Here is a 15,073-nt window from a genome sequence, read left to right on the forward strand (position 1 = left end):
GCACTCTTATCACAACATTCTCGATAACGATTCTGCGCCATTATCCTTCCTCTAAACATCGCTTTCTTCTAAAAGAAGCGCAGCCAGGTAAAGAAGCCCTAAACCAAAATATCTTAACTGCGATAAGACAACGCGCCTGGCTTGTGTATTTCTTCTCATGTTTCGTCTCTTGCGCAGACCGGTGCAATAACATTACCTTCTCACACAATTGACCTTTTCGATTATCGCGGAGCTCAAATTATTTCCCGCGCATTTTTGTGAGAATACCGGTGCGATGCAGGCCGCGAACTCTCGCGGAATAACCGAAATTGGTAAATCAAAGATTCCTAATGGCAACCGTCACACTCGTGCTCGTACTGTGTACCTTGGCCAGTCGAGAGTATAAGTTAGCAGTTTCTATCGCAGACCGCTTTCAATGGCAAACGCGTAATCTGCTTATACTAAGCTGTTGTTCGGCCAGACCCAAGCACCGGGGTTCCTATCTTTTCAGACAGTGTTGGCTCAGCAGAGCCTTTATCTTGCATATCAGTACACGTGTTGGCCATTGAATGGGCGTAGAGGGCGATTTGTTCGGGCCAACGAGGTCGTTGTAAAATGAAACATGGGAGGCTGTTCCCAGACCATTCATTGTATATTACGTTTGGGAAATTGGCTCTTCAGGGCAAATTCTAGACGAATGTATAAATTAGTGCTACGCGGTGGGCTGCAGAGCTGATTTATATTTTATGATTGCTCTCCTCGTAAAAACTATCAGTGTACTCAAATAAATAAGTTTTAAATTCTGTTTCAACTAAAGCGACAAGGAAAATGTTTACTGAGGCGATTGAGCACTGCAAACAGCTGCTGACACTTATACCAGCTCAGAAAGCTGCTTTGTGACTATAAATGGCGGGTGAAGTCCTGCTCTCTGTTCGTAACATTTTAAATGAAGAACAAGTTTGGTTTGTTCAATCAATATATACCGCGGCTAGGTGACCGCAAGCGCGAATCCTGAGCCTTAGCTGGTGGCTATATCATGAGCCTCTCTTCACGACGGGGCGGTAGGGCCACTGAATCATCACAGAATTTTTCAGAGGTTGTCTCTCAAGCGCAGGAGGTGGGTTAGAACTTTACGGGTGAGGAGGGGAACGAATATTGCGCCTGCGAAATTGACATGGACCATGGCGCCATGCCGGTTCGGACGTGTACTTCGTTTCTATTGAGCCACAAGTCCTCGACGACAGCTACTGAGCTGGCTGGGCTGCGCGCTGCTTTTCAGTATATTCTAAAGCAGCCGGCCAATCAATGGGCTGTATTTACAGACTCCAGGTCAGCACTCGAAAGCTTGAAGTCACTTCCAAAAGAACAGCTGGCTTGGGAAATAAATCTCTTGCACTTACAAGCCATACAAAGGGGACACAGCGTAGATCTGCAGTGGCTTCCTGCCCACTGCGGAGTTGCCGGCAACGACGCAGCTGACAAAGCCGCCTCATCTGCCCACAGTCTCTGCACTGAAGCTGTGCCGATCCCATTCACGAGAAAGGATGCGGCAATACTCGCCTCATCAACCGCATGGACAGCGCAGATGTCTATCTGGACTGATGCAAGGCACCAATACGCACCTCTTCATGAGATTGATCCCAAGTGCACCTTCAGAATGCCACCTGGACTTAGCAAGCACGAAGAAGCCATTCTGCATAGGCTGCGCTTGAATGTGGCCTACACGGGACATTACCTGTACAAAATCCAGCAGGCATCTTCACCTCTTTGCTCCAAATGTGACTCACGAGAAGACATCCATCATGTTATATGCGTGTGTCCAAAGTACACCGTGCACAGACAGAAACTCATATTATCTTTGTGCAGGCAGCTTGGTGCAGGACTTGAGCTGAGTGATGTTTTGGGTCCATGGTCGGGTCCCAGTCAGGCTGCGCGCGCAATCAAAGCTCTTTTGGAGTTTCTTCGGAGCACAAAACTGGACAGAGTTTTGTGATTGAAAATTTTGGCCGCATCAAATGACATCATTTCGTTTTCAGATTTTTTCTCTCTTTTTTTTCGTTTTGTTTTTCTTCTCTCATCTAGCGTAGCAAGCCAGCCCGACGGCTCGGCTAACATCGCTGGTTTTCATTAAAGTTATTCTCTCTCTCTCTCTCTCTTCCAAGGGCCCCATGCTCAAAAGGGCAAATGCCCGTAGTGATGCTTTTTTTGCCTCTAAACCTCGTGGCCCGTGTTATCGCTGTTACTTATGCAAGCCGCCTGCTAAGAAAAGCGGGATAGGAGCCGTGGCGCGGCGTGTCTATGTTTTCACTATACCAGTTCGGCTGCTGGGCCCCATAAGTAAAGTGACCATATTCCTCGGACTACAATGCGGAACGGGTGGGGAAGGGGGGGGGGGGGATGTAAGGAAGGACGTGGCACATAGCTTGAAGGGAGACTAGAAGTCTCAACGCCATTTTGTTTTAACTGAAAGGTCATTCGTTTCGTAGTTCTCTTGGCCTTTCTTCGACGAGCAACGATGAGTTATTCGCTGAATAAGTAAAGAAGTACTGAAGCACGTCCACTCAGCTCTCGTCAAACGCAGAACGGTGTACTGAAGGGTTTGTTGGTACACTGCAACTTCAAGAAAACAGCTCAGACGTTGGGACTAAGCAGGAAACAATAGTTTCCTGCTTAGTCCTGTCGTGTGCGTTTTTTTTTTCTTGAAGTTCCTCAGGCGGTTTCTTTTGGCTCTTTCATTCCTCCAGCTTTTCATTAGTGACACTGGGCTTGATACCCGTTTTCCATATTTCCAGCTGAAGTCGGGACGAAACGCCGTCCCACAAGCAGACTGCGGGACAGCGGGACCACAGCCGCATGTCCCGCCTAAATCGGGACGTCTGGTCACTTTACCCATAAGCGCACATCTAGCTTTTCACAATGCCTCGGAAACTTCAGCAGCATAGCCAAAATTCCTCACCGTCACGCTTTCACTGTAGGTCAGCGGGATGGTCTACATACTTGTACGTCCTTTCAAAGCCGTCATTTCCGGAGATAACTAGCAGTGAGAAAAGCAAATATACATATATTTGTATTGAATAATATGATGTACATTGAATAATGCAGAAAAAAATTACCATACATACGTACGTCCTGACACGCAGTCACATGGAGAGAGGATTCGGGCTCTTTCTACCGAACCTGAATTCCGGTATTTGTTTTTAGTATTAAATCTGTGCATATGGTCGGCGTTTTTTGAAGAGACCGGATGATGTCATACGCATTGGCTTTATCTCTTTTTGTATTGGAGAAAAAAAAACTGTGAGCCCTTCTACGCTCTGAGTGTAGATGATTAGCGAAGCTGTTTAGCAAACGACGCCCTGGTGACTGAGAATTTTTAACACGGGCATAAACTAATTTATTGTTAAATAACTAATCATGACAAGTAAATGGAACTCATTGTAATGATATTGTCATCTTAAATGCCAATTCTGGTATAATTACGTCTGGGAAATTTGGGAGTAAAACAATCGTTACAGCCATTTTCTGTAACCATACTTTTCCGCTGGATGTTCATGTGTTGACAGCAAACGGGAACTCTGTAATGTTCACAACTTCACGGTGGGCTAAATAACCGAGACAAGTACATAAAACTCGGTGGAATGGTAGGGTCATCTTAGCGACACCTTGTAATAATTTTGTTTTTTGCGAAAGTTTTTAAGTCGCGACGAACACAATGAAAAAAAAAAGTTACAGCCGTTTTCTGCTTGGCATTTGCGATGAAGTTGGCTTTGCCACAAGGTGATGGTCTCCCGCCTAGAAGAAATGCACGGAACCAAGCCGTATAAAGCTTCGCTTTAAAATCCTCCACCGCGACTGGGCACCCAAATCACGCCCTCATACGCAGTGCCACGACGCTTTGACCATTTCCCGCTACATGAGCACGCCAGATGTACGAAAGGCGCAGCGCCACACCCTCACTACCCTGGGGTTGCCTAGCGAGACGCTTTCTTGCTTGCGCGGAAGCAATTACCTTTATTATTACGAACGAACTATTTTGTCTGGCAACGTCCTACCCTGGCTGCCACCGACGCATGTCGATGAGTTGAAACACGAGCACATACAAATTACCATGGCAGGCGCCCTTTGGAATGTGTTGAGTGATTTATGTTGTTGTTGTTGTTGTTGTTGTTCCTTCACAAAATGGCGCATACCCAATCAGGGGATCGGCCAAACATCAATCGCTAATTCGAATGAGATTGCTGCCTAGGTGGATGATTCGAGGAAAGTTAGAGAATTTTGGAAGCTTTTTTCTTCTTGTTTTTGAGGAATCGAGATTGGAAATTAGTCAATATTGAAACAAAATTAATAAAGAAAGAAAGAAAGAAAGAAAGAAAGAAAGAAGAAGAAGAAGAAGAAGAAGAAGAAGAAGAAGAAGAAGAAGGAGGAGGAGGAGGAGGAGGAGGAGGAGGAGGAAGAGGAGGAGGAGGAGGAAAAGGAGGAGGAGGAGGAGGAGGAGGAGGAGGAGAATAATAATAAAAAAAACGGCAATGGATACGTTTGGAGGGCTCTGGTGAGGATTTATTGATTACGCTTTTATCTTCTTCACTGAAATGATTGACTTTATTAGTCGTTTTAAAAAGCGCTGTTCAAGACAACTCTGTAGTAATGCAATACTTGAGCGTTTGTAACAGTGTGCCAGGCGCGAACACCGTCATATTCATTATGCAATGACACGCAACCTCGACCGACAGGCTTCATACATACGCGAATCGAATCTTTAAAAAAATCCCTTTGAGGACAATGGATAAAAGCTGAGAACCTGAAGCAATTTGCCGGGAACCAGACATTTCCCCCCATCTATAGACAGTCGGTAGCGTCAACGCACTGTTTTTTTTTCTTCTGTGAATGCAGATTCCAGCTCGAGGGGGCGCCAAAATCGATCTAGAGCTAAGGGGCTTCGTCCAGACCTTCTCGCTGGCCAGAGGTACAGTTGCATTGGTGTAGATCTGAAAGGCACTGGAACTGAAAAAAAAAAGAGTTATAACACAGTATTTCATATTATTTCCATGAAAAGATTACGGGCAGCATTACAAGCGACGTCACATGATTGTCCGCTGGGTATCTTGCGCGCCAGTTTCTAAATATAGATTATAGCACGATGGCGGCATCTACGGGATGCTGCGCGCACTTTCCCGCGAGCGCAATTGATCGAAGTTCAGACGGAGGACGCACGCTTACGGGGTAAGTCCGTTCTGTTCTTCCTGGCAGATACTGCTGGAAAATTCGGTCGAGGTTGTGCCAGGCAGTTGCTGGCAGCTCTTTTCTGTGGAGCTTAAATGCATTACATTTGCCAGTGAGTGGCGAATCAGATGTTGTCTGCGAAGTCTGTGTCTAAAACTTCAAGCAGGTTCAAGCGCGACTCATGAAAAATGCAAAATATTTACCCTTTAGCCTTACTTATGAGAGAAGTTTGCTATAAATTCAATACGAAATATCAATCGCTGAGGTAATTTCAAACAGAATGGTACGGATAACTTTATTCAAGAAATGAGGCCGAAATTCCCTGTTATGGGAAAGGGAACAACAGTAGCGAAAGATCGTTTAAGCAAAGTTTGAGTAAAGTAAGGAAGGCACCGAGCTGGCTTCGAAACATCCGGTTCTTCGTTTGCACACTTCTTGCCTTGAGCTTGCTGCTTTATTTCTCTGTTTATCGCATTCCTCTGTCACGTAAAAAAACGTACATAGGACAGACAGGCGTTCTTTGAATGTGCGCTCCCGGATACACGGAAGCACATACAAAGGCTCTGTTCTCTCCAAGCAATGGAACTGCGTTCCACACCATGACTGCACGTACCATTAAGGTTGCAAGCAAGAAAACGCGCAGCAGGCAGGTTACAAAGGTCTCTTACATAACATTGTTAATTCCTGCATCAGCTGCTCATCCGTCGTACTTCTTTGTGGTGAAGTGGCGTTGCTGTATCAGATCCACTTCATGAGTGGTTATCGTTACGTTATTCTTTTTTATGCGTGTGTTCAAAAATTGCACACTTCCCTAGCGCTAGTTTGTAGGTTCTCAGGTAATAATAGAAATTCATATGATAGTCAGAACTTGTCCTGTCCCTTTCGTTTTCGCACTGTCACCTTTGCGCTGCAACAGCATAAATCTGCCCCAAATTACATCGCTCTATTGTACCGAAGTCTTTATCAATTCCTTTAAAAAAGGCGCGTTGAACGAATTCTCCAGCAAGGTTTTAAAGAATGTGTTGTGTTTCTTCAGATATTACTCGAGCGACTGAAACTAGCCTTATTTAAATGAGTATATTTGAAGGTTGTCATGTGAAAGGGCATTTTACCTGGAACCATCGAAGTCAGAGAATATCTACTTGTTAGGAATTCGTCAGTAGTCCTGCCACTTGCAACAAACCTTAGGTCTGTCGTTCTGTCAATGTGCCCATGAAGCTTTCCGACAGCTTCTGACACGGCGCGGCAGTTCTGGAACCCATGCCGACACGTTCTCCGTAACGCCATCGGGGAAGGACGGCGGCGCACACCTCGATGGCGTCCACCACGGTGTCCCGAAATGGGACGCTGAGCGTCCACCTGACGGAGCGACAGATGGACAGCGAGCTGCTGAGTGGCTGGCGCAAGAAGATGCTGTACATGCTGGTGGCCGTTACCATCGTGTTAACGTCTCTCAATGCTTCCCTGCTGATGTGGACAATCAAGGTGCTAGATTTAAGCACGGTAAGAACGTCACTTTTGGGTGCAACTGGAGTAGCCAATTCTTTTACATGTACAGGCCACGTGCTGTTCATTCCCTTGAGCCAAGTGCGCCGCTGAGAATCAAAACCCACAGCGTACAATTCAACTACCATCTAAAACTGGCGCACCCTCATAAAGGGCGTGTTTCGGCTCATTTTTTTACGAATATAAGTATCGCTCAAAGGGGCCTTTTCTCTTTCTCTAAACTCCCCGAATGAGCTGTTATTTTCTCAGTTTTTATTCGCAGGCGAATCTGCAACGTCCCATTTGCGGATACCAAGGGTGCATATTAAAATTAATTTCATTTCCAGTTTCCTTAAAGAAAACCGCACCAATACGAAGGGCTATAGAACCAACCTGAACACAAATTCCAGAGAAGATGGCGGCTGCATCAGCAAAGCATTATTTCGTAAACATACAAATAGAACAATGGGGTACAAGACCGATCAATGCACAAAAAATAATCACTCTTGAGTGTTTGAAATGCTTCGAACGGTCCGTAACAGACCCGGGACGCTGTTGGTTCTGGCTATAAAATAAATGTTAGTCTGCTAAGCACAGACATGCACTCCGTATCAGCACAACCTGGAAAAGAAAGTACAAATGCTCGACAGAAAATAAATTCAAACAGCTTGTCTGTCGGAAGACAAAGGTTCAGTTATAGTGTTAAAATCGCAGTTAAACACAAAAAAGAAACTTTCTGTGGGCACACGTTTTCTAAGAGAACTTGTTTGTTTGTACTTAGATACAAAGTTGCTTTTGCAAAAAACGTGGACACACAAACTAAAGCTTTCTGCACATAGAAGCTGTATTTCTTTCTAATAAATCACCAAAATATGTTTAACAGTCGAATAATTCAGAAAACGTGTTACGATGTCGGGAACCTTTGTTAATTAATAAAAGATCCCTTATTCCTCAGACATTCTGCGATTGAAAATTGCATAAATACTGCGCGAAATATTATCACGGAGACAGATAACGCAGTATTTATTTGTTCGTGAGTAATGACCCAACTATCAAGCAACCATGCCCTAACAACACTCGTGTCTTTTTTAACCACAACAAGATACTACACAAATCGGAATGGAATAAAAACAAAGTCGAACATTGATGGAAAGCATAGCCACATCATCCTCTAGGTGCTGAGACAACACTGAACCCGTCAAAAAACCCGCGGGATGTTAAAAGCTGTGAATGCACTCCATCAGATAAGTTTATTTAGAGCTTCAAGGGAAAGCTAAAGGGCTAGTTTGGTTTCATGATCAATAAAACATTTATGCGCGTTTTTTACACAACGCCAAACCCAAATAAAAGCTCGACATATTCCCTTCAAAATCCCTTAACCACACCGGCGGAGGCCACATCTTGTCACCTCTGCAGGCTTTCGGTTTGTGGACATATGTAAAACCGGAGTACAGGAAGAAAGTTCAAGCGAGGGCAACTTAATCTGCTTTGTTTCTTTCAAATGATTTCTTCCCTAGGACGGGCCCGGTGTTATGTCATTAACAACGGGTGGCATGAAAGTCAGTGGACATGGTCAATTCTTGGACATTCTCACCACGAAACGAATCCAGAACAATATGCAGGTAAGTACTGTGACAGATAATGCGAACGATACGATGCAATCGGAAAACGCGGTGGTAGCAGCTATCTTCGCGTACGACTTGTGCAGAAATATATGCAAAAAAATAAAATCACGGGCGCCTACTACATAAAAAACACAGCAATACAAACCACAAGCTTTTCAACCTACACCTGCATGGTACCCGCGCACGCGCACACGCACACGCGCGCGCGCGCACACACACACACACACACACACACACACACACACACACACACACACACACACACACACACACACACACACACACACACACACACACACACACACACACACACGCACACACTCGTGCGTGCGCGTGCGTCCGTATGCGTACGTATGCGTGCTTTTGTCTTTGTTATCACTCTTCGTCGCGGAAGTTGTTTCTACAGCCATTTCTCCTTTGCGTCTGTTCTCCGCCAACTCGTTTTCTTTCCACCAAAGGCGCTTCTACTTTGTTTTAGATGCGAAGCATCTCATGCTCGGGGCTGTGCCCCTCCCTTTCTTCCTTGGTGTTGTCCGCCGTCCGCACTCTACTGCGCATGCGCGCCTCCTCAGCCCCGTCAGCGTTTGGGCTGAGGTCAGCGCAGTCCATTATAACAAGAAATGGTTAGGCGGCGCCCGGCTTCGATCCCACGACTCTGGCCGCAACGGGAGGTACGTGGCGCTCTTCCCACTGCGCTACAAATCTTTTTTTTTTCTTTATTGCCAATCTCGGACAGCAACACCAGGTACCAGGTACAATGACAAAAAAAAAATCACAGTAATGCCAATGCCCCCCAGGGCCGGTGTTGTCATTTAAAATTCTCTAAGCGTAGTTAGGGGTTCAATTTTTGACAACCACTCTGGTGGAGAGTTCTTCGCTCTGAACTTCAACTGTGACACACTTTCTCTAAAATACTGTCTCGTTGGTCGCGCGTCTACATCAAAATGCAGCCAGGCCATGCGCGAACGAAATGCTGTGCAGACCCAACTACATTACGCTGTCAAATGGCACACCGTCCTCTCTATCAATGCACAAAAAACGTATGCCGTGTGGGCTACGTGGAAAATCCTTCTGGAGTGACCGTTGGAGGACATCCCAAAGGAACACTGCGGCCCAACAATGAAGAAAAACATGCTCCACACTTTCAGGTTGTTTGCAAATAGGACAGCCGGTTCCCCATGGCACTGAGAGCCCCCTTTCTTTCATCCAAGTTGCGACTGAAAGTGTACCCGTGTGCAATTTAAAAAAGAAAGTTTTCGCCCCAGGTGACACTTCCATTCGCTTCACTCGTTTTCACACATCTTGTCCTAGACCATTGCTGTACAGAGCTCTATACAGTGGCACTGGGAAGACTACGTCACATACATCCTTATATAATTTTTTCCTTGTTACATTGGCCAGATATTGCATTTAAAAACGCGTTGCTAAAAATCGGAATGACAAAACAATTTCTTTAAAATATCCATGGACACCACCGGGCATGCAACTTGAAGAAACCACAAATTCTGGCAAAGCACGCATTACAGTGCGTAGAAAAGGGTCCTGTACATCGCGTAGAAACAAAAATCGGTTTACGAGTTGCCGTACAAACACATGAGTCAGTTCTAATCCGCCGTCACGGATTCGCCGAAACAAATTCGACCTACTGCTCCTCTCTCACGTGGACCCCCACACAAAAACAGCAAATACGCGATGTAGCTTCTGGACATTCAAACGCGAACAATGCAGCACTTGCATGACGAACCAAAGCTTTGCCACGAAGAAAATATTACAAGTCGGGGCTCTCGCGAACACTGGCAGCCCAGTTGCTTTCACTTTTTCCGCTTTCTCTTTCAGTGTTTGCACCTGCCCCCGCCAGTAGGGCTCACTGTCGCGATAGTATTCAAGTGGGGTTCCCAAGTACTTTACTGGGGTGGTTGCCCAAGTTACATTAGCCAATATCGCTGGCGTTGAGATCCATTCACCGAACCAAAACCCCAGGCATTTTCTCCAATTTACCAAACTCCCCGTAACCTCCCCAAATTGCTTCACTGTTTCCACGGCGAACATCACGCTTTCTTTGTTCGAGCAAACAACGGCAATGTCGTCAGTATAGGCGAGAAGTTTGACCTCTGTCTCCTGTAGTTTAAATCCGCTTATTTTACCATTATGAATGATGCTCAGGCACAGCGCTTCAATCTATACACAAAACAATAAAGGGCTGAGGGGGCAGCCCTGGTGCACCAAACGCTGCACCTCGATGACCGCTCCCAATTCCTTATTCACTATCAACCGTCTAGTGCAGTTCCGGTACGCCATCGCCACTCCCCGTCCAATGACAGAACCAAGGTTAATGTGCTCTAAAACACAAAACAGGATCTTGTTGGAGACGCAGTCAAAGGCTTTCTCTGGAGAATCGCCATGCCCGAGCCCATTGCACCGCAACATTCCAGCACGCACCTCGCCTTGTGGATATTCGTAAATATGTTACGACCCCTGATGCCACACGTCTGATGTGGACCTACAATTTTCTGGATCACCATTTTTAACGGGAGCATGTGCTACGAACGCACCTTATGTCCTTCACTCATTTAAACTACGTCAAAAAGCTACTGATACAACGAAGGCACACGAAGCTGAACGTCAACGGAAAAGACGAGCTGAAAACTAATGGGAACTTCAGTCGAACCCATGGCTGCTTCGCATACTATACTCAGGGTTCCCCTACGGGAAGATGGTGTAATTTCTTCTCCATTTCAGTTCGTTCTTTAGCGACTTTAAGACGGAAAACAAATCGCACTGATGTATTATAATCGAGGAGGTTAATGCGTCATTAGAGTACGAATAATTAGCAAGGTTTTGTTCAACCAAGTTTTTCATACATTTAAACACCTCTTCATGAAGAGGACAGCGTAAATAATTTAGCTGACCTGTGACTCTTACTGTTGGTGTACACCTGTCTTCCATCAGCAGTAGCGCACTCTAAGGAATGGCGGCAGGTTGGCTTCCCCGCAACACTCCAAAACTACCAATCAATATCTTCAAATGTGCGAATTTGGCGAATGACGACGCTCAGCATACAAACACAGTAAAAAATTGCACTGCGTAAAAATTACAAATTGCATTGAGCTGGGGCAACAGCGCAATGTGCCCTGAGACAATGACCTGCGGTGATTTATTAGTCATGGTATGGTTGATACGATACTAATAATGGTATAGTAGTAGCGACAGCAGTAGTAGTACTAGTAACAGTAGGGGGTAGCCACGCATAAAGCGCGTTAGCCTGTTTTAGGCTATGACTGGAAATACATTCACAAAATTACCTCGTCTACTGGCTTTATGAGCATTCTGAAGAAACGCCGTTCATAACGCGCACAAGAAATGGTCCATATGCTTAGTGTAACGTTAAGGCACTGTGGATAAATGCTATGACAACAAGGACTTTTCTTTTTTACTTGTAGGCCAAGGGTCTTCTTATTGAATCAGCCGGTGACGTCAAGCTTACGTCCCTCAACCCACAGGGCCGGTATCATAACAGCCTTTCTCTAGGTGAGTGCGCTCAGTGCACATCCTCTGTAAAACTTTCATCGTAAATCCAACACCACTTAAAACGACTCTCATCTGAATTCCTAAAAATGCTAAGACCACATAGGGTTATTGTTTATCGGCATTTTGAGGTTGAAATGAAATTACGTACAAGATCACGGGTACGGATTCCTGCTCGAGTTGTTGTTGCATTCAAGAAAAATTCATAGCAGCGCATGCGGACAAGCACAAGAGATTAGAAACACCGCGGAGCGCTCCGTGGCGTCTCTTCTTTCTTGTCTTTGTCCGCGTGCGCTATGAATTTTTCTTACATAAAATAATATGCGCTTAAAGCGTCAAGTGAGATAGTGGTACTCTCGTAAGCTCCTAGTGTTCTCAAAAACTAAACGCGATATGTCTGGGGCCAGCTAAAGCCACAAATTACCGATTCAGCCGCGCAGACGAAGAGAAACAATGCTTGAATGCAATGTGCATGCAGGTAGGACGCTCCAGACTATTAAACAGTTGTCATGGCTCATACATGTCTGCATTTGCAGTCAAAAGGATACCTCAAGCTATTAGAGGCAGAATGGAAGTATGTAATCGGAGTAATCCAGTTGTTTTAATTAGGAATACGTGTCGAATTGTTTTTTACTATAGCAAATGAGAATTCTACGCGGTAAAAATTGTGTGGAAGAAAAGCGATACACAAGCAGGCACTAAAACAAGATTACAGCCCGTCCGCTTCTAAGTAGAACAAAACACAGAAGATAAAGGGAAAGACGCGCAGTATTTTATTAGAAGGCGCACGGGTAGTTCCAATTTGGGAAAATTGAATTGATAAAACCTTCAATGCATCCATTCCGGGACGAACAAAAGCGGAGGGCAGTTCAGGGCAGGGACCGGTACAGACTACCGTTTTTTCGATGGCATGATCAGCCAAGCAGGTCGACACCCTGCCAACTTTAGTTCCTGCAAAATGTGTACGCTAGAAAGCGGTGAATAGGGCTATAAACACATCAGTATGAAAACACCAGCTTTACATGCATGGCTGGAAAAAAGTAGAAATTTATATACCAAACTAGCCGCAATCACTTAGTTGGTGCATGTAAATGAAAAATTCGGATCTCACAACATAACGTGCTTGCAAAATACGCTAATAAAATTAACCACGCGATTTGACTGCAGGATATATTAGGATCTTTCATGCTACCTCTCCTTACGGCCTCACACGGCAAACAGCGAGGAAGTCGCCGGCCTTTTTCGATTTCCGTCGAAGGCCTAACAAAATTGGTCCAGCTTGTACTAGTGGTGAAAGGCTGGAGAAACAGCCCAGCTGGCGTCCCCTCTCTCTTTGTCGGAGAACTGGCAGTTGAAATACAACGCTACGAATAACCCAGAGGAAGTAATGCTACGCACCCGGAATGCGATGATAGCTGAAATGCATTAAAGAAAAAAAGGGCGATGATAGCTCAATCGGATGGACGTCTGTTGCATAACGCGAGGGATGCAGGTTCGATTCCGAACACGGGAAGCGTTTTTTTTTTCTCTTTCCAACTGAAGGTTTTCTGTTCGCTTTGGACAAATGACGGCCGGGTCAAACAGCTCCGTCGTTAAAAACAAAGTGCTCAACACCGAGTAAGTGGCCGCCACATTTCAAATACACGATTCTAGGCCCTGCCTTCTCTCTGCGTTGTTGATATGACAAACATTCCTTGACATGTCATCCCCATCAATAAGTGCTTCGATGCTCCCCCCCCCCCCCTGTTTTATTTTGATTAGAGCTTATGTGGCTGGGCTTCCATGTATTGGTCATGTCCTCGAACAAAAAACTTCCAAAGCTCCATGTGTCCTCGAAGAGCGAGGCTTGGAAAACGAAATTCCCGGTGTGTGAGCTGATACCATGCGGTCAACAGCGAAGTCTCTGATAGTTCGAACCCTGATTTCAACCTCAAGCTTATCTGTCCCATCACATATGCATCTTGAGTAGATTAGTTAATAACTGTAATGATAAAAAAATTACTTATACCTCGAGCTTACACGTCCCGTCAATCGAATGCGTATTTTGAGTAGGTTAGTTATCAACAAGCACCATTTTAAAGAAAATTGCAGTCAAAATAAAGGTGCATGCTTGTAGTATATGTCTTTCTAATAGAAACGACCACCGTCAACTCTAAAAAGAAATATCATCCGCTCATACCTTTCACGTAAACTCTGTCCCATGTACGTCGTGGGCTAGAAAGCTTCACTCGTCATCCACCTTCCGAATAGAATGGCTCATGACATTTTTGTGGTTTCGCCCTTGCGAGAGCACGCTGTGCTTTGTCTTGCTTGGTTGCCACTTCTAGAACCTAGGGTTTTTACAGTACGTACGGATCCCTGGCCGCTGCTATAAATCTCCTGCGTTCGTACCAAAGTTGCGCCATTCCGCAGTGCCATGTTATCGATGCGTCCGGATCTCAGTGGCGTAGAGGGTCCCGTTTGCAAGCTCACTGGCATTTCCCAAGTACGCAGCGCTTCGCTAATAGCACATTCGGGCACCTACATCCGCAGTTACACGATAACATGTGGAGGTAACGGTCGGCTCAGTCATGCAGGTTTGTAATCGAGTGTTAATCTTAGGCCTCCTTCGGACAGGCTGATTGACACCTTCTCCGAGGAGTAAACAAATGTAACCGGGAACTGCATGGGCTAACTTTTCGTACTGAACCGCCACATCTGGAAAGTGCCTAAGCAAGGGCACTGAAGCTATTGATGTTAACTGGAATGTTGGCGCAGCAGAAGCGCAACACAATCATCGCATAGCCGAGAAATGGTTGGTGCTAAAAACCACCAAAGAGTCGGGGTTTTGATCAATCCCCGGTGCGCCATAGCTTTCATATCTCGAAGAGCGGCGATCCTTTCTCCAAGTGACAAGCGGGGCAGGTATTTAGAACGGGAATTTCAATGAGTTGCAGAACTCACACCAGTATTCACGGCTATACGCGGAATAAGTCGGTGGCAGTTTTGTTGAAGCATTCTTTGTCCCTATTCTTTTCAGGTTCTGGAATTCTGGAATCGCGAGGTAGTCATTTCTTGGTTCGGAACCCCAAGGACAGTGTCTTGTTTCGCAGTGATCCATCCGAAGTGGTTGTGGCGACTGATAACCTGCGCATCTCAAGTAAGTTTTAATCCACCGTTAGCACTACAAACCGCAGCGCACAGAGGAAGCTATATTTGCAGAAATGAATAACTCGCATATGACGTTGCGAATAAAGTTC

At 45.4% G+C, this 15,073-nt stretch overlaps 1 protein-coding gene across 3 annotated transcripts in view; it reads left to right on the forward strand.

Annotated features, from left to right (window-relative positions):
• The window catches only part of LOC144170066 (delta-sarcoglycan-like), a 38,218-nt gene that overhangs the window by 6,847 nt on the left and 16,298 nt on the right, over positions 1 to 15,073 (forward strand). For 2 of the 3 annotated variants that reach the window (XM_077699601.1, XM_077699603.1), the window contains exons 1-5: positions 5,079 to 5,199; positions 6,418 to 6,702; positions 8,202 to 8,306; positions 11,750 to 11,837; positions 14,854 to 14,973. In XM_077699601.1, the coding sequence (XP_077555727.1) occupies positions 6,514 to 6,702; positions 8,202 to 8,306; positions 11,750 to 11,837; positions 14,854 to 14,973 (502 nt within the window). In that variant the 5' untranslated portion in view covers positions 5,079 to 5,199; positions 6,418 to 6,513. Of the gene's footprint in view, positions 1 to 5,078; positions 5,200 to 6,417; positions 6,703 to 8,201; positions 8,307 to 11,749; positions 11,838 to 14,853; positions 14,974 to 15,073 lie in introns of those variants that run through there. The other variant, XM_077699602.1, reaches the window with a different exon arrangement.

The sequence above is a fragment of the Haemaphysalis longicornis genome, unplaced genomic scaffold (genome assembly GCF_048455015.1).
Source record: "Haemaphysalis longicornis isolate Haplotype H1 unplaced genomic scaffold, Haemaphysalis longicornis Haplotype H1 scaffold_2, whole genome shotgun sequence".
Classification (NCBI taxonomy): Eukaryota; Metazoa; Arthropoda; class Arachnida; order Ixodida; family Ixodidae; genus Haemaphysalis; species Haemaphysalis longicornis.